At 51.9% G+C, this 22,746-nt stretch overlaps 3 protein-coding genes across 7 annotated transcripts; all 3 read left to right on the top strand.

The window, feature by feature from the left end:
• The first annotated feature begins 80 nt into the window (after positions 1-80).
• Positions 81-9,096, top strand: Rassf1 (Ras association domain family member 1). 4 transcript variants are annotated; one of them, XM_046431878.2, is made up of 6 exons: positions 81-465; positions 2,177-2,283; positions 6,516-6,620; positions 6,833-7,130; positions 7,255-7,370; positions 8,141-9,096. In XM_046431878.2, exons 1-6 carry the CDS (start codon positions 222-224, stop codon positions 8,285-8,287), a joined length of 1,017 nt encoding a protein of 338 aa, XP_046287834.1. In that variant the 5' UTR covers positions 81-221; the 3' UTR covers positions 8,288-9,096. The 4 variants fall into 4 exon arrangements, with proteins under 4 accessions (XP_046287834.1, XP_058430838.1, XP_046287835.1 ...); XM_058574855.1 differs by lacking the exon at positions 81-465 and adding an exon at positions 2,704-2,973 and having other exon boundaries at positions 2,171-2,283; XM_046431879.2 differs by lacking the exons at positions 81-465; positions 2,177-2,283 and adding an exon at positions 2,699-2,973.
• Positions 9,097-10,240: 1,144 nt separating this feature from the next.
• Tusc2 (tumor suppressor 2, mitochondrial calcium regulator) lies at positions 10,241-13,166 on the top strand. The gene is made up of 3 exons (XM_046431881.2): positions 10,241-10,535; positions 11,648-11,768; positions 11,918-13,166. The coding sequence occupies exons 1-3, from the start codon at positions 10,390-10,392 to the stop codon at positions 11,981-11,983; spliced, it is 333 nt and encodes a 110-aa protein (XP_046287837.1). The 5' UTR covers positions 10,241-10,389; the 3' UTR covers positions 11,984-13,166.
• Positions 13,167-15,320: 2,154 nt separating this feature from the next.
• On the top strand, positions 15,321-20,834 carry Hyal2 (hyaluronidase 2). Of its 2 annotated transcripts, none has more exons than XM_046431883.2 (4): positions 15,321-15,462; positions 17,602-18,568; positions 19,401-19,490; positions 20,109-20,834. In XM_046431883.2, exons 2-4 carry the CDS (start codon positions 17,648-17,650, stop codon positions 20,508-20,510), a joined length of 1,413 nt encoding a protein of 470 aa, XP_046287839.1. In that variant the 5' UTR covers positions 15,321-15,462; positions 17,602-17,647; the 3' UTR covers positions 20,511-20,834. The 2 variants fall into 2 exon arrangements, with proteins under 2 accessions (XP_046287839.1, XP_046287840.1); XM_046431884.2 differs by lacking the exon at positions 15,321-15,462 and adding an exon at positions 15,783-16,762.
• Positions 20,835-22,746: the final 1,912 nt, after the last annotated feature.

Here is a 22,746-nt window from a genome sequence, read left to right on the forward strand (position 1 = left end):
GGGAGGGAAAGGGTTCTTCGAGAAAGTCCCTCCATCCAGCTCCGCCTGCAGGCCAATACTGTCAGCTCTAACAGGTTTCTATTTGGCCGCTCTCCCCGCTCTTTCCCTCTGCCCTGCCTGGATCCTGGGGGCGGTGCCGAAGTCGAGGCCCGCCCTGCGGCCCCGCCCGCCCCGCACTAGCTAGCGCCCAGAGCCGGCTGAAACCTGGGTCCGACTGGGCCATGTCGGCGAAGCCAGAGCTCATTGAGCTGCAAGAGCTCGCATCCTCTGGGCGCATCAGCCCAGGCCGCACCCGCCTGGAGCGTGCGAATGCGCTGCGCATCTCGCCCGGCACTGCGCGCAACCCAGCACAGGTCCTGGGTCGTGGCCACCGCTTCCAGCCCGCAGGGCCCGCCACGCACACGTGGTGCGACCTCTGCGGCGACTTCATCTGGGGCGTCGTGCGCAAGGGCCTCCAGTGCGCGTGTGAGTAGCGGCTCACGCCAAACGGGCGGCCAAGGGGCAGTGCCATAGCTGCGGGTCAAGTCATGGTGAAGGGAGTCTGTAGGGACCACCCCCGGGACCAGGTACCTTACCTTGCCCCATCGCAGAAAAGAGTGCAGGAAGATGGTTTATCCCTAGACGCACTCCATCCATGGCTGGGGCACAGTTGGGCAGAGGCAGTACATTAAATAATAAGGTGCTGATTTCAAGTTTGTCTTTTAAGTGTCTTGACCCCTAAGAAAGCTGTTGTGCCTACTGGTGGTTCTCTTAGCCCATATTCCCAGGTCTGCCTCTTCACAATAATTCACTCACTCACTCTCTCTCTCTCTCTAGAATTCCTGAGGTGAAGGGAAGTTACCCACCTATGGAAAGGGGCCTAGAAAAAGTTAGGACCTTGGGTGGAACCCTGAAAACAGGAAGTTTGTTGAGTCTTTATTTAACAAACACCTGTCTTGGTCCCAGTGAATCAGTATTTAGCAAGTAACTATCTTGTTAACAATGGACTAGGTACTAAAACATGGAACTAAAACATGGTCCTTCTGCCCTCCTGGGAATCACCAGCAAGTAGAAGTTCTAGCTGTTCAGAACAGCTAGAATCACGGGGAGCACTTTTACAGCCTTCTTGTCTCCTTATGCCTGAATCCTATCTCAGACCTTTGAGTCGGTTGTTGGAAGTGGGCCCTAGGTATCCATAATTTTAAAAAAAACTCTCCTTAGGGGCGCTGGGATGGGGTGGGTGTGGTGTTATTCTAATGTGCAGCCTAAACTGAGATTGGGTACACTGACCCACACAGGAACTTAGGAATGATGCCGTAGACCTGTGTATATATGCAGATCTTCTCATCCAGTACAGGAATATGTCACAAACTCAGGTGGAAAAGCACAGACAGGCTACAAAGAAGGAATAAGGGCTGGGACCTTGCAGTGTTCTCCCAGTAAAATAAAGTGGCCATGAAAATGAGAAACAGGACAGTTTGGGTCTCCAGCAAGAGGTAGGGACAAAGGAGGAATCAATCAGGCGAGTGTAGATAGAGGAGGGGAGTGATTAAACTAAGCCCTGGACATCCCATTAGATCTGGAAGGAGAGACAGACCAGCAAAGAAGGTGAGCAGGAGCTGCAGAGAAGCAGGAGGAAAACCTGGAATGTGGTCTCTGGAAGTAAAGGGGAGCTAGTATTAAATGATGCTGAGGAGTATAGAAGGGAGAATGGACCGCTGAGGACCGTGCTCATTGAGGACCGTGCTCAGAGCAATTTCCTGGAGCAAGCAAGCTTGGGCAAGCAAGCCTGACTAGAGTGGATAGAAGAGTGAGGATGAACATTTACGTGAATGTAAACCAGTGTTTTGGTCTGAGGGGGCAAATGATAATCAGAGAAGATCGTAGGTTAAAAGTTTTTGTTTTCTCCTTCAAGTAAATGGACCAAGGAAGTTCTGTGCTAGGCGCTAGAGACTGAAAACTGTTGAGCAGGCTTAAATCCCTAACCACCTGAGGCCTTCCAGTCAGTTTCCAGACACGCTCGGGGACCAACACTAGAGTCTGCATAATAGAGGGCAGTAACCGGGCATAAGATAAGTCTGGTCATGCCGAGTCCGGTGGGCAACGGTGGGCAACGGCTATTATCCTGGGGATTCCCCTTCAGTCCCCAGGACATTTTCCGGAGCTGGAGCTCCTCCACCTCACGCCCTTTTTGCAGACTGCAAGTTCACCTGCCATTACCGCTGCCGCGCTCTCGTCTGCTTGGACTGCTGCGGACCCCGGGACCTGGGCTGGGACCCCGCGCTAGAACGTGACACTAACGTGGTGAGAGAAGGCCCCGAGTCATCCAGGGTATGGGTAGGGGAGACGCGCGGACTGGCAGGCCACAGCGCAGACGTTCGCGGACAGCACAGGCACTGGGCTCAGTAATAGTTCTAATAGCCGGTTTTCCGGCAGCAGAACTGCTAATTTTGCGCGTAGGTTTGGCGGACCGCCCAAGGATGCCACAGAGGCAGTTCCGAACCAGGCGCATGCGCACTTCCACAACCACGTCCAGTCCTGAGGCGGTGTCCCTGCACATGCGCATACGCTGCAACACATTCCCCCTGGGAGGTGGGGCCTGGAGGTGGGTTAAGCTGCTTGGGCAATGAGGTCATTCCTGGAGGCTCAGCTCGTCTGTCCCCGCCCCCCCAGAGTTCCTCCCCCAATGAGACAAGAGCTAGATCCTGGCTGTCTACGTTTCAGTCTTAACGGTTGCGGTGTTGCGCTGGCCCCAGCGCAAGCGCACACTGATACAAACGCACACGCGCCCGGGCGGTGGTTGGAGGCTACCGACTCGTAGAACTAGGGGACCAAGCGGGCGCGGCGATGGGTGAGGCAGAAACGCCTTCTTTCGAGATGACCTGGAGCAGCACGACAAGCAGTGGCTACTGCAGCCAAGAGGACTCGGACTCGGAGCTCGAGCAGTACTTCACGGCGCGCACCTCTCTGGTCCGCAGGCCGCGCCGGGACCAGGTGGGAGACAGGGGTTGCCGGCGGCGGGCAAGGGGTGGTCGCTGGAATCCCGCCCCTGCCCGGTAAGTTGCCGCGTGGAGAGTTGGTGGGCAGCCCCACCCTCCGGTTCGCGTGGCTCTATGCGGGTCTGGGCTGGGGCTGGCCCGCGGAACCGTGCTCCAATTTTCAGCCCAGTGTAAAACCCCGGTTCCAAAGCGTCGGTACTGGGTGCCTCGGCCTTCTTGCTCTATCACAGACCGGTTGAACCAGGGGAAGCAGCTCTGTAGCTTGGGGTAGACCAGAGACGGGCGTTATTCATCTATGACTAAAGCCAACTTCGCAGCCCGTACAAACCTCTTGATTTCGTGTTTGGGCACTCCCACTGCCTCCCTAGAGGAACTGAAGGAGGAAGTGGAGGAGGAGTACTCTCCGGGAAAGGAGAAGTTTAGGAAGGGAGAGGCCAGAGGAGTTCGGCCCCTGTACATGCACTACTGGATGGAGTAAGCTGAGTCCCCAGCCATTACTGGCCCTGGTCTGTCACCAGCTGCTGGACTTTAGAGGATTCCAGTCCATTCTAGAGGGTGAACCTTTGGGAAGGGGATTTGGGAGGACCGGAAGCCTTGTTTTGAACTATAAGGATTCAGGAGCACTTTATCCACAAGAGGGAGGGAAGGCTAGATTGTAAAGGGCCCCGAAAGGGGTGAAAAGAGATTGGATTCCTAATTGAAGATTGTAAAGTGTGTGCAGGGGCAGCTGGGACTTTCAGAGTCCCAGGTGTCTTCATTATCAGAGACTTCTGTGGGCTGTCATGGGTGTACTACCAACTTCACATAACTGTACCTGGGCCAGAAGACCTCAGAAGAGCATGCAGGCCAGGGCATCAGCAAAGAGAGATGGGCACCATGTAGTGTACTTGGCAGCAATGGCTCAGAATTCCTTGTTTGAACCAAGAAAATGGAGTTATGGATAATGCTTTGGATGAAATTTGACTAAATTCCTTTCAGAAAGGGTGGGCTTAGTACTTCAAATCTCAGCCCAGAGCTTGAGTAAAAGATTTGAGTGTAGACCCCTAAGATTGTCTCCATGTCCCTCCGCCTAAGCTACCTTCCAATATGGAAAGATGGGTAAAAAACACAAGACGCTAGTCAATTGAAAAGGAGAAGCAAAAGGGTGGGGGGCACACCTGTAATCCCAGCAACTTGGGAAGCTGAAGCAGGAGGATCACAAGTTCCAGGCCATCCTCAGCAACTTAGCAAGGCCCTACGAAACTTAGCAACACCCTATCTCAAAAGAAAATATAAAAGGGCTGGGGATGCAGCTCAGTGGTAAGGTGCCCCTGGGTTTAAGCCTCAATACCCACCACCATCACCCAAAAAAAAAAAAAAAAGGAAGAAGAAAAGGAGACTGAGAAGTCTCAAGGACTATGTAAAATAAAATCATCAGTCACTAGGAATAGTGATAGAATAGAGGGTGGGTTGCTATAGTGCAAAAGAAGAAAAACTCTGTGATCCTGCTGCACATCCCTCTGGGACACTGTTGGGAGTCCTCTTCTACCAGAAAGCTTTGGAAACAGAAAAAGAAACAAAGAAACTTCTTACTCTAGAATAGTACAGTGCATCTAGTCCAAGTCTCTTGCTTTATCAATGAAGATACTGGGGGAGAAGGAAAGGGACTGGGACTGAGGTCAATGTCCCAGTCCAGGGCTCCAGCATAATCCAGAAAGGGAAGGAGGAGGAGTAAATTTTCTCATGTCCAGGCTGGATCCCAGAACTGTCACAAAGAAGGGGAATAAATTAACACCATCCTGTGCCCTTTCTTTTCTATAAACAGACCACTATTCTTGCCTCAAGCACTTGAGTCTGCTCAGTGTTCCCCTGCTCCCAGCACCACTTCCATACCATAACCATTACTCCTTCCTGTTGGAGCACTCTTTTCTATCCCACGTTGGCCTGAACAAGCATATCCACCACTTTCCCAGCCTCCAGCCCTCATCTTATCTGCCAGGTTCCTAATTTTCCAGGGCCACACTGTTAGTTCTTACTAGCCTGACAGGGTTGCCCACTCTTTCCAGCATCATTTCTCCTAGAGTTTTTATTCCTCAGTGCTCTCCCCCATCCAAAAGACCTTCGGAAATTTGGAAGGAAAATGGGCTTTGGCTTCCAACCCAAAACCCTTTTCCTGTGAAGCCTTAGTCCTCAGTCCTCAGGATGCTGACTGGCAGCAGGTTCTGGGTAAAGAGCATACCGCTATGCAGTCATGGACTCCCACCATACTCCCTCATCTGCTTCCCCATTCATCCCAATCAGTGGTTTAAGCAAGTTAGAAGGCTCCAAAGCAGCAGTCGGGAGAACCTTGGTTGTCCTGGACTCAGCAGTCAGGGAGAACTCTGGTTGTCCTGGGCATAATTCTATGGAAGACCTGGTAAGAATTCCTTTGAGACAAGACATTGGTCAGTGGTGATCTCAGGTATAGTTGTGACACTCCCATTCCAATTAAGGCCTATCTGACATCAACAGGAAATAAGGCTGATGCAGTGGGGCCAAATGAGTTTGGTAGAAAGTCATTTCAGAGCCCTGGCTGCCCTGGCCCATCCTCCACCCTTCCGGCAAGAATCCATTTCCCAGGGGGAAAGGGAACTAAGTGGAGGAGGTAAAAATTTTTAACTAAATTTCCAGACAGCAGAGGACAGTACAGAAGCCCACCTGCTTGACAGTTGTAAAACAGGCTCTACCAGGAAGTTGCCTGTTCAGCTCCAGTAGCCCAGCCTGAAGCTGCCTTTTGTGTACCTTGGATCAATGCTAAATGACCTGTCACAGTGATTTCCTCACTATGTCTGAGACATGGAGGGGTGGTCCCAAGAATCTCACCAAGGAGTGTTGACATTGTAGACATCACTCTTCCCCTCCTGTCCACTGGTGGACTAGAGTAGGGATGTGCATCAGTCCCACACCTCTAACTTTGCAATGGGTTGTGGCCTCATGCTAGGACAGAGTGGAAAAATGGGCTATATTTTATTTTTTTGTGAGGAGGTTCTGGGGATCAAACCCAAGGCCTTGCCTATGCTAGGCAAGAACTCTGTTACAGAGCTACACCTTAAGCCCCAGAGTGTAGTTTTACTTTAAATTAGAGTCCCTTCACAGAGTCTCACCAGGTTTTCTGGCTCCTGGCCATATACCTTCAGTTGACCCTGATTCTTTGATCTTCTTAGGGCCGTATGCAGTGCTGAAATTACCCTAGGAAGGCAGTGAAGAAAAGCCAAATGATTCTACTTTTGCCATCTACACCCATAACATGCAGAACCAAATGGGTTCATAGTACATGGGTTTAGTGACTGGGCCAAAGGTAGTCAGGTTTGTTTTTGTATTTTATTGAGAGACAGAGTCTTGATGAGTTGCTAAATTTGAACTTGTGATCCTCCTGCCTCAGCCTCCCAAGTTGTTGGCATTACAGGCATGTGCCACTGCGCCTGGAAGCAGTTAGTTTTTAAGAGCTGCTGCAGAGGCCATTTTTCATAGAAGCCCTGGGTTCCTCAAGGGCTTGTTTCCATACTGGCCTTCTTTTAGGATGATCCTGTGGAATGGAAGATACCTAATCTTTCTCAGGCTGAGATTGAGCAGAAGATCAAGGAGTACAATGGGCAGATCAACAGCAACCTCTTCATGAGCCTGGTGAGTTGACTACTCAGAGGAAGGGAGTCTGGACAAGGGCAGTTACCCAGCTATGTGCCTGATGCCCAAAGAATCATAGACAAGGTATTCTTGGGTGGGCCCAAGCAACAATTTATACATACCCAGCCTAGCCCCAAGTGCACAGACAGAACCTTAGACTGTTCTGTCTTACTTGGAACTTATTGTCATGGTTGGTTTTTCTTTCTTTTCAGAACAAGGATGGCTCCTACACAGGCTTCATCAAGGTTCAGCTAAAGCTGGTCCGCCCTGTCTCAGTGCCCTCCAACAAGAAACCGACCTCCTTACAGGATGCCCGGAAAGGCCCAGGGCGGGGTACAGCTGTGAGGCGACGGACTTCCTTTTACCTACCCAAGGATGCTGTCAAACACCTGCATGTGCTGTCACGCACACGGGCACAAGAGGTTATTGAAGCCCTGCTGCGCAAGTTCTTGGTGGTGGATGATCCTCGCAAGTTTGCACTCTTTGAACGGGCTGAGCGTCATGGCCAAGGTAGGCTTCCTACCCCGTCCTACCCTTTGTGAAGGTATATATGCATATATCTATTGCATGCAGGTGCTAAGGCTGCTAGGCCTGTCTATAATCATATATCCCTTTCCCCTTGCCTTGCTTTAAGTGTACTTGCGGAAACTGTCAGATGATGAGCAGCCCCTGCGTCTACGACTCCTTGCGGGACCTAGTGAGAAGACCCTGAGCTTCATCCTAAAGGAGAATGACTCTGGGGAGGTGAATGTGAGTACACAGTCTTCCTTATTTTCTTGGTTGTCATTGGACAAGACTGATGGGCTAGAGCTACAATAAGGCTTAGAGGAAGAATCAGGCTGGAAAAAAAGCTCTACAAGGCCTAGGCCTATCCCAAGAAATCAGGAAGAATTTTCTTGGTGCTTTGTTTTCTCCTCTGCAGGTTCAGGAGTCCATCTGACAGTATGGTGAGCCCAGACCAGATCAGAACTACATATATGGGCCTAGGACAGCATGGATGCTCTCCTTCAAGCATTAAGACTTTTTACTTAATGGTTGAGGGTATAGCTTAGTGATACAACATATTCTTAGCATGCACAAGGCCCAGGATTCTATTTCCAGCACTGGATTTATATCCCAGTGAAGAGCATTTGCTTAGCATGCATTAGGCTCTGCATTTGATTCCTAGACCTGTTAATTAAAAAACAAAAGAAAAAAATTGACTTTTTAGAAGCTGTCTGACTACAAGGTATTGGGTCTATGGAGTAGTATTAGACTCAGAGTGTGAGTACAACCTGTCCACAGGAAACTGGGGAACATCCTATTTGGTTGCCTCTCAGTGAGGTGACTATTTTGTAGGATCCATCTTCTATACAGACTGCTGTCAGGAATCCTAGCATAGACTATTGAGGCATGAGCCAAATATTAGAAAACCCAATTCTGGCTTGTGTGACCATGATATGTTGGTCTTCTCTGGGGATGGTCTTCCAGTTTGGCCATATATACTGCAGCTTATATACCTCCCCTCTGCTCCCTTGCAGTGGGATGCTTTCAGCATGCCTGAACTACACAACTTCCTGCGCATCCTGCAGCGAGAGGAAGAAGAACACCTCCGCCAGATCCTGCAGAAGTACTCCCATTGCCGCCAGAAGATCCAAGAGGCCCTGCATGCCTGCCCCCTGGGGTGACCTCTCCTACCTCTGGGTGGCAGGAGGAGAGTAGGCAGTGCCAAGAGCGTGCCGTGTGAGTGTGACAGGGCCCATGGGGCCTGAGGAATGAGTGTGCATGGAAGCCCTCCCCCATTGGGGGAATGAGCCCAGAGAATAGCGAAGAAGCTGGCCCTCTGCATCCACCAGTGGGTGAAGCAGAGTATGGCTTTGCATCTCTTTGCCTTTCGTGTACTGGGTCACGGTGGGCCAGGACTTCCCTGGGGAGCTGCTCCAGGCTTGCAGCAGGGGTGGAGCAGAAAGAATCTCCTTAATTCATGTCTCAGATGTGATAATCTTGGAGACCCTACAAACAGAACAGGATCAGTTTGCAGGGTTGAGGACCCTCAACCTTGGGGAAGGTTGTGTTTTGGGTCTTGAATAGAGTTTCTGGATAACCCTATCAGAGCCATGGGTGGGTGCTCAGAATAAGGCAGGCATCAAGGTGGAGTCTAGGTTTCCTTCTAGTGCCTTCTGACTCCTCATACACCCTGAGGTCAGGGAGTGCTGGTATACAGTACAGCAACAGTGCCTCAGTGCCTCCTCCAAAGAGGATATCCCTGGGTCAGCCCAGGGTCTGTGAATGTGGGCACTCTGCCAGCCCCATTCCTTGTTTGCCAGGCAAAGCCAGGGTCTGTCTCTCAGATATTTTTGATGAAGTGTGTGAATGTATGTAGTCCGTTTTGTGGCCTCAAATGAATGCCTCCTGTGGGAAAAGGGATGGGGGTGACAGTCATCATCAGGGCCTGAGGCCTGAGAGAATTGGCTGAATAAAGATTTTAAGAATCCTGCTTTTGTCTCTTTTGTGGGCCTGCTGCCATGGTTGCCATGACAGCAGCTGCCAAGGTTGATGGACAGGCTCACAGGGCATCTTTTGCAAGGTCAGTATGGACCATGTAAAGATGTATACATATTTGGTGGCCTAAACTGCAGTGGAGTTGAAACTTCCCAGAGGGGCAAGGATAGACCAGCCCCAGCCACTGGGCCAACTTCCAGTCATTCCAGGTAGAAAAGCTTTGCCCATAACACTCTGTGACAGCCTGTACCCAGAATGCTTCCCATACTGCCTGCCCAGGTACACTCTGTGGGCTCCGACAGCACCCAGAGGGGCCTGGGAGGTGGAGCTGCTGACAGGTGCAGGGACCTATTTGGTTACAGCCTCTGCTCTAGAGACGTCTTATATAGGCTGTTATTTGTTATGAATACACATCCAGCCCTTAGCCTGGGGGGGGGGGGGGGAGTGTGAATGTTTCAGTCATCATTCAGCACATTGGGACCCAGGCAGTCATGGGGGCAAGAATAGGCTACAGCCAGAGTTTAGGGGAAGCCATTCTCTCAGCACACACCAACAACTGAGAGAAGTTGTTTTTATTTATTCATCAGCTGCTATGGACTAGACATGAAGGGTACAGCCATTTAGAATTCTTGTTTTCGTGAAGCATGCATTCAGGTTGAATTTGGAAAGAACATTGAAGTTCTAAATACCTCAGTGTAGCTATAAGACATTTTGGTCAGTTCCTTAGTTGTCCTTGGGCTCCATTTCTTTACATATGATGGTAACTACCACAAAACACCATTGTGAAAATAGAAGCCAGACAAGTACCCCACAGCCTGGCCTGGGTCAGGTCCTAAAGTGCTGGTTCAAAGTGGTTGAGTTGAGTGCTGGTTCAAAGGGCTTGAGTTCTGGAGATCTGGGACGTTGGAATTGCCGTACCTGGCAACCAGTCCGCCGAAGAAGCCAAGAGAACATCGCTGTCACAGCTCTACTGGGAGGGAGCTGTCCCAGCTGGCGAGAGCGTGGCCTGCCGGGACTTGAGGTCTTGCAGGGCATGCTGGGATGCCCAGTATCTGAGGATAGCCATTGGCTCTGCCCCACGGACCGACGAGCGCTGCAGCCAATCAAAGAGGGCAGCGTGCGGAAGCGGAAGTGAGGTTTCCGTGGAGACAGAAGAGCCTGCGGAAGGCGGCGGCGGCAGCGGCAGCGGCAGCACCTGCAAGCGGAGCCTGGGGCAGGGCATGATAGAGCCTACTGCACTGTGACAGCGCAGCGGCCGCGGGGTCCGCCATGCGCTGGCGGCCCTGACATGGGCGCCAGCGGCTCCAAAGCTCGGGGCCTTTGGCCCTTCACCTCTACGACAGGGGGCGGCGGCCCGGAGGCAGCGGGCAGTGAACAAGCTTTGGTGCGGCCTCGAGGCCGCCCGGTGCCCCCCTTCGTATTCACGCGCCGCGGGTAAGGGCGTGGGCTTCTGGGAGGACAGGCAGGCGGCCGGGTACCCCACACCACCGAGACCTCCTGTCACCCGACCCCCTACACCCCAGTTAGGACGACTTCGGTCTTTCGGGTCCCCATCCAAGCAAAGGGTGGGGAAAATCGGGAGTAGACTCCTGGAGGCCTGGCTGCTCTAAAGGTCTCTCTAGGGAAGGGTACAAGATCTTAGGCTTGTCTCTGGGCAGGCACGCCCCACAGTAAAGCTAAGATAGGGCCTTTGTGAGATCTCTTGACCTATTCTGTGCATCTCTTCAAACTTAGCTTGCAAATTGAAGGCTTTTACCCTCCTCCTCTTCCCCCCAGTTCTTCCAATGGAAGAATAACTGATTAGGCTTCATCCCTTCCCCCATAGTAGTAAGGTTGGACTTCTGAGTAGTGACTGGGAAAGCAGGGTAGGGCCCTAGTGTTGAGTATGAGGGGGCGAAGGGTGGACGGCAGGATCCTCACTCCTCATATTCTCCAGATGTGGAGTGCTGACCTAAACCCCAGGTTCCCCACACAATAGCATCAGCATGACCTCATGTGGATGGGCACTCCGTATGATGGAGATTTGGCTGTAGATACCAGGAGATCCAACAGTGGAAATTTGACTGCACCAGCCACTTGAAGGGGGGATGCAGTCTTCCTCCTTTTAGGTTCCTTCCTAGATCAAAACATCTGCTCACAATCTTTGGCACTAGGCCAGTTGTCTTCTGGAGTGAAACCAACATGCCCATGCTACCACCCTGCCCACTCTCTAAGTCCTGGATGAAGGGACTGATATTGGAATGGCTGTTCTCACACAACAGATCAGTAATGGAAATTAACTTTGGTTGCCTGGATAGTATGCTGTGGTATGGGTTCTCTTCTTGAGGGTATAACAGAGTAACACTAGCCAATGTTCTGCTCCCTGGTTCCTTCTAGTAGACCGTAAACCTAAGCAAAAGGATTCTCCAGCTGTAGTGTCCTCTCTTCTTCCCACCAAGATTGTTCCTCCCCAGTTGGGGTTGGGTACACTTCCCTGTGATCTGTGGCATTTGCCATGACCAGGTGTGGGGCTCAAGCCCAGCCTGTTCTCTTCTTCCTCTACACAGCTCCATGTTCTATGACGAGGATGGGGATCTGGCTCATGAGTTCTACGAAGAGACAATCGTCACCAAGAATGGGCAGAAGCGGGCCAAACTGAGGCGGGTGCATAAGAATCTGATTCCTCAGGTGAGGGACTGGTAGAGGTCATAGAACCTTCATCAAGTATGTAAAGGTAGACCCAGGTGGGGTCTACTGGGGGAGGAGCCAGGAGGATCAGGAAGCTTCCTGAAGTAGACACCCTGAGCTGACCCTCATAGCCTTTGTTTCCATGGCAGGGCTTCGTGAAGCTGGATCCCCCCCGCCTCCATGTGGATTTCCCTGTGATTCTCTACGAGGTGTGAGCCTGGGAGATGGCATACACAAACACCGTCTGCCTCAGCAAGAAACTCCCAGACTTGAGGTGTGGTTTCCATTGAGGAGCCCAGGCCGAGGCCACAACCCTGAATAAACTCCACTGGCCCAGAACCTTTGGCTGTGAGCAGGGCAGTCCCTCGGTGTTAATTGTATATTGGTTTGTGTGTGGACAGGAGGTGGTTAGTGACTGGTGAAGGCTAATGGCAGATTTACCAGCCCACCCTCCCCAGCCACCCCTGCAAGAAACATGGCAGGGCATATGCCAGTCAGGAATGCCTGGTTCCTTGCCTGGCCTGCTTCCTTCCAAGCTTTCCCAGGGCCAAGCCCTGCTAGAAGCTACAGCACTTTACAAATAAAGTCTGCCTTCTTCCAGCCCCTGGGCTATGGGGGCTTTACACAAATGAGAACTTCCTTTCCCCTCACTTCCCATACCCCCTAGTTGGAGCATTTCAGCCATTTGCTACCTCGATTCCTCCTGTATTGGACAGAGGCTGGGGGCAGCACCAGCCTGATTCTTCCCACCTACCTGCCATTTGTTCCCACTTTCAGATGGACAGTTTGCTGGCAGTTAATAGAAATGGGGACTGTTGTGAGAGGCTTCTCCCTTCACCCAGGGCTGGACTGATCCTTACCCACTGCAATTAATTGTTTATCCTTCCCCTATTTGAGAGAGTGCAGGCCAGGGTCAGGATGGGCTGTGGATGCCTGTGCATATGGGGAGTTGCACCAAGCCACCCATTCTTTGTATTAGCCCCCCACACCACTTGGGAGGGAACTGTCTACTACCCTGTGGTAAGGAACAACACACTAGGGCTGGTGTGAATAGCTATAAGGAGCCCACCACCCTTCCCCTACAGTATCCTCACCCCTTCAGTATCGTTTAAGGGAAAGTACTGGATCCCCTTGGTAGACACAAAAAGGAAGGGTTTATGTTTTACATAAAAGGAATACTTAAAATGTGAAGGTTTGTAAATAGTCTAGTCTATGATGATGTTGGGACAGAGTCTGATTTCTATATAGAAATTACTTTTTTTTTTTTTTTTAATTCTTATTGTGCAAAATCTGTGCTTCTAGAGTGTGGAAAATGGCTTGGGGAGGGTGGTCCCCAGCATAGGAAGACTGTTGTGTTATTTGTTCAATTTCAATAAAATTATTTGTAGATCCTGCAAATGAGTATGGCATCCTCTGGGACTGTGACACCCAGTGTCTAGACTACTTTCTGGGATCAACAGGTAGGCCTGGGCCCAGGACTCTGGCAGGCTTACCATCTCCAGCATGGACCAAGAAAAAGCCTGAGCTCTAACTGTGGCAACTCCAGCTATGGCCAGCAGGTGGCCGTGTATTCACACTGGGCCTGTCAGGATGCGGGTACTACTTACCTGTCTTATTGTGATCAGAGTGGTGGAAATCCCCGGAATCAGAGGTTGTAGTGTTGCTTCACTAGGAATTAGTCCCACCTGACCTAAGGTGAGAGTATGACCCTAGATAGTTCTGGTCCCAACATTGCTAGCTGACCTCAAGTGAATTGATATCCTGAGCCCCAAGGACTTAAAAAAAGGCCCAGACATGCATAGACAGTATACTGCCAGGCATATATAAACTTCATCTGCTTCTTCTCCTCCCAGACCACCACTGGGAGAATGAGCTCTGGATTTCCTTTCCAACCTTCAGTACTTCCTTCTGTTCTCTGCTGCCTGTGCTATAGACTCCCCACCACTACCACCACCACCACAACCACCACCACCACCACACACATACACACTAGGGATTGAACTCAGGGCCTCTTGCATATTATATAAACATACTACCATGAAACTATATTACCGGTCCATTAAAAAAAAAACAAAACAGGTTTTTGCTAAATTGCCTAAGCTGGCCTTGAATTTATGATCTTCCTACCTCAGTCTCCTGAATGGATGTCATTACAGCCTCCTGAATAACACCACCACACCTGGATTGCCTGTGAACATTCTGCCTACAGGGCCTGCTGTGAAGCAGGTTATCTGCTAGGCCATCAGTTCAACTCCCAGTTAAGAAGGGGGAAATTCAAGGACCCAGGCTTCTAGGTTTGGGAAACTGGCCTACCAGTCTTTCAGAGGCTTGAATTTGTCACATCTGGAGTAGGATCACTCTGTGCAGCCTGGACTTGTAGTTCTGTGAGCTGTCTTCCCATTCCCCTTAAGATGCCAAACCTAAGGCCCTGTCATCCTCCACTCCACCCTACTGTCTGTTCAAAGGCCAGCGCTCTCCCATAACAAACAGCATTCTATCTCCCACCATCATTATCCCAGCCTGGAGGAACTCCCTGTGCTCAGCCTTCTCAGCTGACCCCAAAGCTGGAAACAATGGGAGTCAGGCAGTGCTTCCCCACTCCCTCCCACTGGGCTGTGCTCACTTCCTTCCTGCTGACAGCTTGAGGAAGTGTCCCTGCCCTGGGACAGTCTGGTCCGGCCTTTGTTTTCCCAGGGGTCCCCACCCTGGTAGCTTCCTAGGCCTCTGTCCCTTCTGAAGCCAGCACAGTGGTACAGGGACACTGCACCCACTCCTGTCATATCCTGGACTCCTGGGTCCTCACAGCCAGACTGCAGATTATGCACTCACCTCCCCGAGACTCCCACACAGCCAGGAGAGGGGCCCTGTGCATTGGAGAGGTGAAGCCAGCCACATGAACTTCCCCTCCCAAAGAAACACCCCCCCTTCTCTCTCCACTTTGGCAAAGAGCCACTCTGTAGTGGACTCAGTGAAATCTACCCAGGAATGTCCTCCAGCTGGATAGCACTCTGCAGGCCTTGCCCCACCCCTATCCCACAGTCACACACATCAAGTATTGTCCTCTCTGTCACACTTGAGACACTTCTGCTCTTGGTGGGAAAAAAAAAAAATGACCCAGCTCCCAGAAGTTCCCCCAACCCTCTCCCCCATCTCCCAGAATTGGCTCCCTTATTTGACACCTGCTGTAGGAGGCCATCAGTTGAACACCCCCCAGATAGTTTGATTCTCCCAAAAGACCAAGGCCTGTACCTCCTCAACACCCTACTAAATGAGAATGAGCCCAAACCCCAAGGAAAAGTTGGTGAGGAGAGTTAAGGAAATTGTGGGCATCAGGGAGACTGACTCCTGAGCCTGGGCTCATAGCCTTCCTGTCACCTGGCACAGCTGGTGGGGCCAGATCGTACAGGAGAAGGGTGGGGAGGGCAGCCAGCCAGGAGAGCATGCCAGAGGAAAACAGGGTCAAGGCAATCTCCTCCCTCGCGCCTTTCCTGGCCTTTTCCTCTCAGAGGGGCAGCAGGAAGTGAGGAGAAAGGGCTGGAATGGGAGGCGGGAGCGGGTGGGAGGGAATGGGGTTTATCAAGTCGCCGGCAGGCTGCCCAGCGGGCAGCAGCTGGTGAACGTATCCTGGCTGGAGAAGTTCACTCCAGGAAAGAGGGAGGCCGCCGACCTACTGGGCCGACGGACTCCCAGACAGGTGAGCCCAGCGCAGACTGCAGAAGGCTGGTAGTCTGCGTTGCCATAGATGGGCTTGCTGTGGCGCTACCTATCTCTCCTCTCAGGCGCCGGGCGGGGAAGGGGCTGGCGGCGCAGACGCGGACATTTGAGGGAGCGGAGTCCCGCACTGCGGAGCGGATTTAAGAAGAGGCGAGGTCTTGCACAGGGCTCGTCCTGGTCCAGCTCCAAGCCTGCTCCCCCATCAGGAGGAGCCTGCGAAGCGAAAGAGCTCGGGATACCTAACCAAAGCCTCGGGGGGTCCCTACAGTTGGCTTTATCCAAGGTCTGGCCAGAAACTTCAGTTAAGAGTGACTCCCTTATGAAGTTATGAGGGAGATCCCGGGGAGTTCCCAGGGACTGGGCAGGAGCGGATCCCAAGGATTGGCCTGATCCTGATATGGGCCGGGAAGACTCGGGGCACCCCACCTTCCCCCTGGGACCCGCCAAGCTTCCCAACCCCAACCCTTCCCGCCACGCAGTGACCCACAGTCGAGGTTGCCAGACAACTGCTGCCTCTGCCTTAAAGACTAGGGCTAAGAAGTGGTGCTTGGCCCCTTACCCGAGACGGGCAGTGGGCGGGGCTTCCCTTCAGACCGCAGCCAAGAGGACAGGATTCGGGACTCGTAGGAGGCGGGGCATTACTGTTCTTGGAGGCCCCATCTGCTCAGGTCAAAGTCCTTTTCTCAACACAAAGGGGCCCCAGTGCTGGCGTCTACTACATTCGAGGTTGCAAAGTTCGATGAGCAGCTGCCCCAGTCAAGGCCTCGGAGTACTACAGCACCTCCTTATGGCCGAGCCGGGGAACGCCACCGTCCTTTTTATTCCATACACCCGGCTTCCCCCTCCCCGCCCTTATGCTGTCCCTTTAAGAGGTTGACTCCACAGAGAAGAAGAGAGGATTGTACCACCAGCAACGGACTGTGGGGAGAAAAATCTCAGGCCGACTGACACTAATAGCTAGCACTTGAACGGAAATCCTCGTTAGAAGGGGCTTCAGGTCTCAAATAGATGGCCACGTTTCTCTGCAGAGGATCTAGGGGATCCTCCAACCTGAAACTTAGCACTGGCGACGAGAAAGGCAGACACACCTACCCGCCGGGAACCCAATCCTGTTCCCCGCCCACCGCGGAGCTGGACTCTTAAAGGGCCAGAGGGCCTGGGGGCAGAGAGGTAGCAGAGGTGCTGAACCGGTGCCGGGCCTGAGCGAAGGGCCGGAGCGGCTAGGCTGGGCCCAGGATGGCGGCGGCCCTGGCACGGGTCCCGGTGGCGCCCCGTGTGAGGTGAGGGCGGGCGGTGCAAACCTACAGCTCTCCGCTGGCGGGCTGAGCTCTGAACTCCCGGGGGTGCCCCCAGAGAGGGGGCCTAGGAACCTCACCCCCACCCGGCGGGGCTCTGACCCCACGTGCAGGGCGGGGGCGGGGTCCCCGCACAAAGGCCAGGCGAAGTGCCCTCTACCCGGGACCAGTCGGTCTCGGTGTGGGCGCGCGCGCATTCCCGTGGCAGCGGAGGGAAAAGCAGGTCTGTCCGCTGGGCTGTGGGAGGTCCACTGTCCCTTTGTCCCCGCGGGCCCTCCTCCAAGCCTGAGAGAGTGCCTGCGTATACGACTAAGTCCTGACAGCGGGTGTTGCACAGATACAGCTCCGTGGCCGTGTTCCTTCCAGCTTCCTAGCATCTGTATGAGTTGTGTTCTCTACCCAAATGCTTAGTTTCTCTGGATCAAGGGTTCCTCACAGGGTACAGGGTGAAGTTCAGGGCTTTAGGGCTCACTGAAACCATGCACTGGAGGTTTGCAGGACATGTATAGGTTCTGGCGGCAGGTCCATAGCTTCATTCATTTAGTTCCCAGAAGGGTCACAGACCTAACAGATTCTTGACCAGCCATAGGCTACCTGTTCCACGAAGGAGCCATATGCTCCTGGTAGTGAGTCCCCAGGATAACTTGCCTGTCCTTCAATGGCCTGTTGTCTCTCAAACCTGTTACAGCTGTAGATGAGTCTGAACCACCAGGGGTACTGTGCCCCACATAGCATTGGGGCACTTTTGGAGCATAGATGGGCTTAAAGTGGGCACCTCCAGGATTCTCTAGACTGATTTTTTTTCTCTCCCACCCTTCATTTAGTTCCTAAGCTGGTGCCAAGCAGGTGACACTTCCTGTAGCCCCCAGCATGCTGGCAGGCCTGGGCCCCACCATCACACTGGCCTTGGTGCTAGCGGTGGCATGGGCCATGGAGCTCAAGCCCACAGTGCCACCCATCTTCACAGGCCGGCCCTTTGTGGTAGCATGGGATGTGCCCACACAGGACTGTGCCCCACGACACAAGGTGCCACTGGACCTGAGTGCCTTTGATGTGGAGGCTTCACCTAATGAGGGTTTTGTGAACCAGAATATCACCATCTTCTACTACGACCGTCTAGGCCTGTATCCACGCTTTGATTCAACTGGGACATCGGTGCATGGTGGTGTGCCACAGAATGTTAACCTCCGGGCACACCTACAGATGCTGAAGAAACCTGTAGAGCACTATATTCGCACCCAGGAGCCTGCAGGGCTGGCAGTCATTGACTGGGAGGACTGGCGGCCTGTGTGGGTGCGCAATTGGCAGGACAAGGATGTATACCGCCAGTCATCACGCCAGCTGGTAGCCAGTCGGCACCCTGACTGGCCATCAGACCGAATAGTCAAACAGGCACAATATGAATTTGAGTCCAATGCACGGCAGTTCATGCTGGAAACACTACGCTATGTCAAGGCAGTCAGACCTCGACACCTCTGGGGCTTCTACCTCTTTCCTGATTGCTATAACCATGATTATGTACAGAACTGGGAGAGCTACACAGGCCGCTGCCCTGATGTTGAGGTGGCCCGCAATGACCAGCTGGCCTGGTTGTGGGCTGAGAGCACGGCTCTCTTTCCCTCCGTTTACCTGGACGAGACACTAGCTTCCTCTGCTCATGGCCGCAACTTTGTCAGTTTCCGTGTTCAGGAAGCCCTTCGTGTAGCTCACACCCATCATGCGAACCACGCACTCCCAGTCTACGTCTTCACACGGCCCACCTATACCCGCAAGCTCACAGGGCTTAGTGAGGTATGTTCCTTCCAGGGTGCTGCTTTCTTCCTCCTTCTGGGAACCACTGCATGTTTGGTTACTAGGGCCGTGGTTTGCTGGCTATTCCATGTCTCTTCAAATAACTATATATAGGAGCTGAGGGCATATGGCTCATTGGTAGAACACTTGCCTAGTACACACAAGGCCCAGGGTTCAATCCCCAGCACCACAAAAATAAGCTTAAAAAATTATTAAATGTTATAGTATTAAATATAATGTTAAATGTTATATTAAAATTATAATATTGTGAAAGGGTGACATGTTATGTAGATAAAATTGAGGCACAGAGACATTAAGAGGTTTGCCAAAAACCTCCAGCAATACCAGTCACAGCAATACATGCCTGTAATCCCAGCAACTCAGGAGGCTGAGGCAGGAGAGTTGCAAGTTCAAGGCCAACCTGAGCATCTTAGTGAAACCCTGTCATAATATAACAGGCTGGGGATATAGCTCAGTGATAAAGCTACACTATGTCAATCCCCGGTACCCCCCTCCCCCCCAAAAAAAAAAGCCTCCAGCAAATCCAGGACAGCTTAGAGACTTGGATCCAGGTATCCTGACTTTGGCGTCTGTCTTGGTAGATACTCTGTAGACTCATGTATACTCTTGGCCTGGGAGATTGAGGCCCAAAGTGGGGTTGGAAATGAGCTTAAATATTTAAGGAAAAAGTAAAACAGGCAGAGTTTCTGCTTGGAGGGAAATAAGGGAGGGTTATATTGCAGAGTCAGTAAGTCAGAACAGTTCTATCTACTCAGTCCTTTTTCCTTCTGTGGTTTCAGTCTTCCCCAGTGATTGTCCCCTTTCCACACAGATGGACCTTATCTCTACCATTGGCGAGAGTGCAGCCCTGGGTGCAGCTGGTGTCATCCTCTGGGGTGACTCAGTATACACCTCAAGTATGGTAAGTGAGACCTTCCCAGCTGGTCAGAACTGCATCTACAAGAACAGGCAAATTTAGCCGGGTGTGGTGGTGCACATCTGTAATCTCAGCAATTTGGAAGGCTGAGACAGGAGGATCATCTGTTCAAAGCCAGCAACATATCGATACCTTGTCTCAAAGAATAAAAAGGTCTGGGGATATGGCTCAGTGGTTAAGAACCCCTGGGTTCAACTCCTGGTACAAAAAAAAAGGCAAATTTGGACTTTTTCTCCCAACCTCACTTAAGTATGCAAACCTAGTCAGACTCCAGGAAAGAGGAAATGCTGCCCTGAACAACCATGGAGTTCCGCCTTTTCCTGACTGCCCAGCTGTGTTGCAGCTTCTGCCCTTCTCTTCAGGAACAGGGACTGTGAGGGCTCAGGCACGCGTGTGTGTGTGTACACAAATAAGTGTGCTGTTAAAAAGAGGTTCTGTTGGGCTGGGGGTATAGTTCAGTGATAGAACACTTGCCTAGCATGCACAAGGCCCTGGGTTTAATAATCCCTCCACAGTGTGAACACAGTTTCTGTCGGCCTTGTGGGCCCAGGCAGCAGCTGACCCTGACCTGTTATCCTCTTGTTATCCTCTGTTTACCCCCAGGAGACCTGCCAGTACCTCAAGAATTACCTGACACAGCTGTTGGTCCCCTATGTAGTCAATGTGTCTTGGGCTACCCAGTATTGCAGCCGGGACCAGTGCAATGGTCATGGGCGCTGTGTGCGCCGCAACCCCAGCGCCAATACCTTCTTGCACCTCAGCGCCAGCAGCTTCCGCCTAGTACCTGGCCGAGCACCTGGTGAACCCCAGCTGCGACCTGAGGGGGAGCTTAGCCGGGCGGACCTCAACTACCTGCAGACGCACTTTCGCTGCCAGTGCTACTTAGGCTGGGGTGGTGAGCAATGCCAGTGGGACCACAGGCGGACAACTGGAGGTGCCAGTGGGGCCTGGACTGGTTCCCATTTCACCAGTCTGCTGGCTTTAGTAGCTGTGGCCCTCACCTAGACCCTATAGGAATCTCCTACCTGGCTACCAAGCCAGCTGGCTTCTGCCACAAGGGCTTTCCTGGGCATGTGAGAGCCTATAGGGGGTAGACAAACTAGAGTCTGGAGGAGCAGAGCCCCCAAGATACCCAGCAGGGCATCCATACTAGCTGTCGCACCCCTGTTCTAAGGGGGAGGGAAAGTCCCCTAAGAGGCCCCTTTCTACCTGTCAGAGGGGAAGGAGAATACAGCTGGGCTGGGGAGGGCCTGACCCTACTCCCCTGCCCCTGGATAGTTTATTATTATTTTGGGGTCTCTTTTGTAAATTAAATATGAAATAACTGTTTCTGTGCTTGTTATTTCTACTTCTGAGTTGGGGTTTGAGAGAGTCCAGGGTTGCCCACGAGGTTGAGCTTAGATCTCTGAAATCTTCTGGGAACTTCTCACCTGTAAAATGTGTTCACCAGGACTGACCTGGGATACCAGAGCTGCCCGCTCTGAAGCTGTCCTGCTGAGACAAGGGCCACTGAGAGTGGAGGAACCCACACTCCCAAGCTAGCACCAAAGACCTTGCTTTCTCCACATTGAATAAAATGGAATTGGATCTAACCTTGTGTGAGGGACAGAGCTTGATGTGCTTCTGCCACTTGCCCCTGCACCCCCAGCTAGGCCAGTACCAGCCTTGCCCATCAGGGAGAAGTAGATTTTGATCTTCCCTGCTATTTTCAAAGGCAAGGGTATCTCCTCTGCTCACTGCTCCCAAGGGTACTGGACTTACACTATATCTACCTCTTCCCATCTGGGTCACAGCTTTTCCTTGAGTCTGGTAGGGAGGGAGGTGGGTAGGGAGGGTTAAGATGTCAATTCTGAGGTTCAGTCCCTGTCACACTATGAAGATACGTGATGGGGCTATGGGTAGGCATCCTGAGCCTGGGACCAGGGAACATCATCAAAGATCAGCTCTGGCTGGATGTGGCACATGCCTAGAATCCCAGTGACCCTGGAGACTAAGGCAGGAGGATCACAAGTTCAAAGCCAACCCTCAGCAACTTGGTGAGGCCCTGAGCAATTTAGAGAGACCCTGTCTCAAAATAAAATATAAAAAAGGACGGGGGATGTGGCTCAGTGATAGATTTGCCCTCAGTGATAGAATTACCACAAAACAAAGATTAGCTCTGGGGCTAGGGATGTAGCTCAGTGGCAGAATATTTGCCTAACATGCATGATGCTCTGGGTTTAATCCCCAGCACTGTAAAAACAACAACAAAAAGTGTATCCTAGCCACAGGAGAATCCTAGCTGTCCCAGAGAAGTAGCAACCAGAATAGTCAGATCAGCTCTGAGCTGCTTCACTGCCCCTGTCTGTGTTAGGTGTGACACACAAGTCCTGCTCTCAGCAAACTGACTTACTGGCTCTCAAGCAACTGTAGTGCTAAGGTGTTTGAATACAAAGGCCCTGGTTTCAATCTCCAGTACCTGCCCCCCCAAAAAAAAAAAGTTAAAAAAAAAATAAAAGAATGAAAAGAAACTGAGTCGGAAAGAGCAGCACACAACAGGGGTTTAGGGGAGTTGTCCTCTCCAAGTACTTTCTACATTGATATGTGAAAGGGGAGGGAGCAGCTTAATACCAGGAAACAAAGCATGGACAGAGGCTTGAAGGAAGTTGGAACACAACTACAATACATAGTTCAGGACTGGGGTATGGCTCGGGGGTGTACTGAAGACAGAGATGAGAGGGGTAGCCCCAGAACTTACTTCTCCTGATGGCAATAAGTATCTCAATGTTGAGTAAGTAGTAAGTACACTAAGTACAATAATCTGGGCCAGTGCTTGCTGGGTACTAGGGATATGGCTGTGAAGGACATCAAGTAAGACCCCTGTGTTGAATGGGATGACAAAGTAGAAGGAAGTACACACTAAATGCCCAGACCAAGTCAGATGCCAGACGTGGAGAGTGCTCCAGCAAGTATCAGGCACACAAAAAGATGGTGTGATTAGGGAAGTAGAGTCTGAGGAACAAGCCCAACCAAAACCATGTCAACACACATTGTAAAGAGATCCCTCCCTTCTTCCTCTGGCTGATGACAGCATGGGTCTGGGTGACAGCACTAGGAGGGTAATGTAAATTCACATGGTCAGGAAGGAAGACACGGAAGTAGAGGGGGTCCCAGATGCTAATGGCTATCGTGGGGAGAGGCCAGGTTGGAGGAAAGATTCAGTGATGGTCCATAAGGCTATGAAATGGAGTTCAGCAGAGGG

This window comes from Marmota monax, unplaced genomic scaffold (genome assembly GCF_021218885.2).
Source record: "Marmota monax isolate L192 unplaced genomic scaffold, Marmota_monax_Labrador192_F-V1.1 WCK01_AAM20220418_F8-fsc00022, whole genome shotgun sequence".
Taxonomy (NCBI): domain Eukaryota; kingdom Metazoa; phylum Chordata; class Mammalia; order Rodentia; family Sciuridae; genus Marmota; species Marmota monax.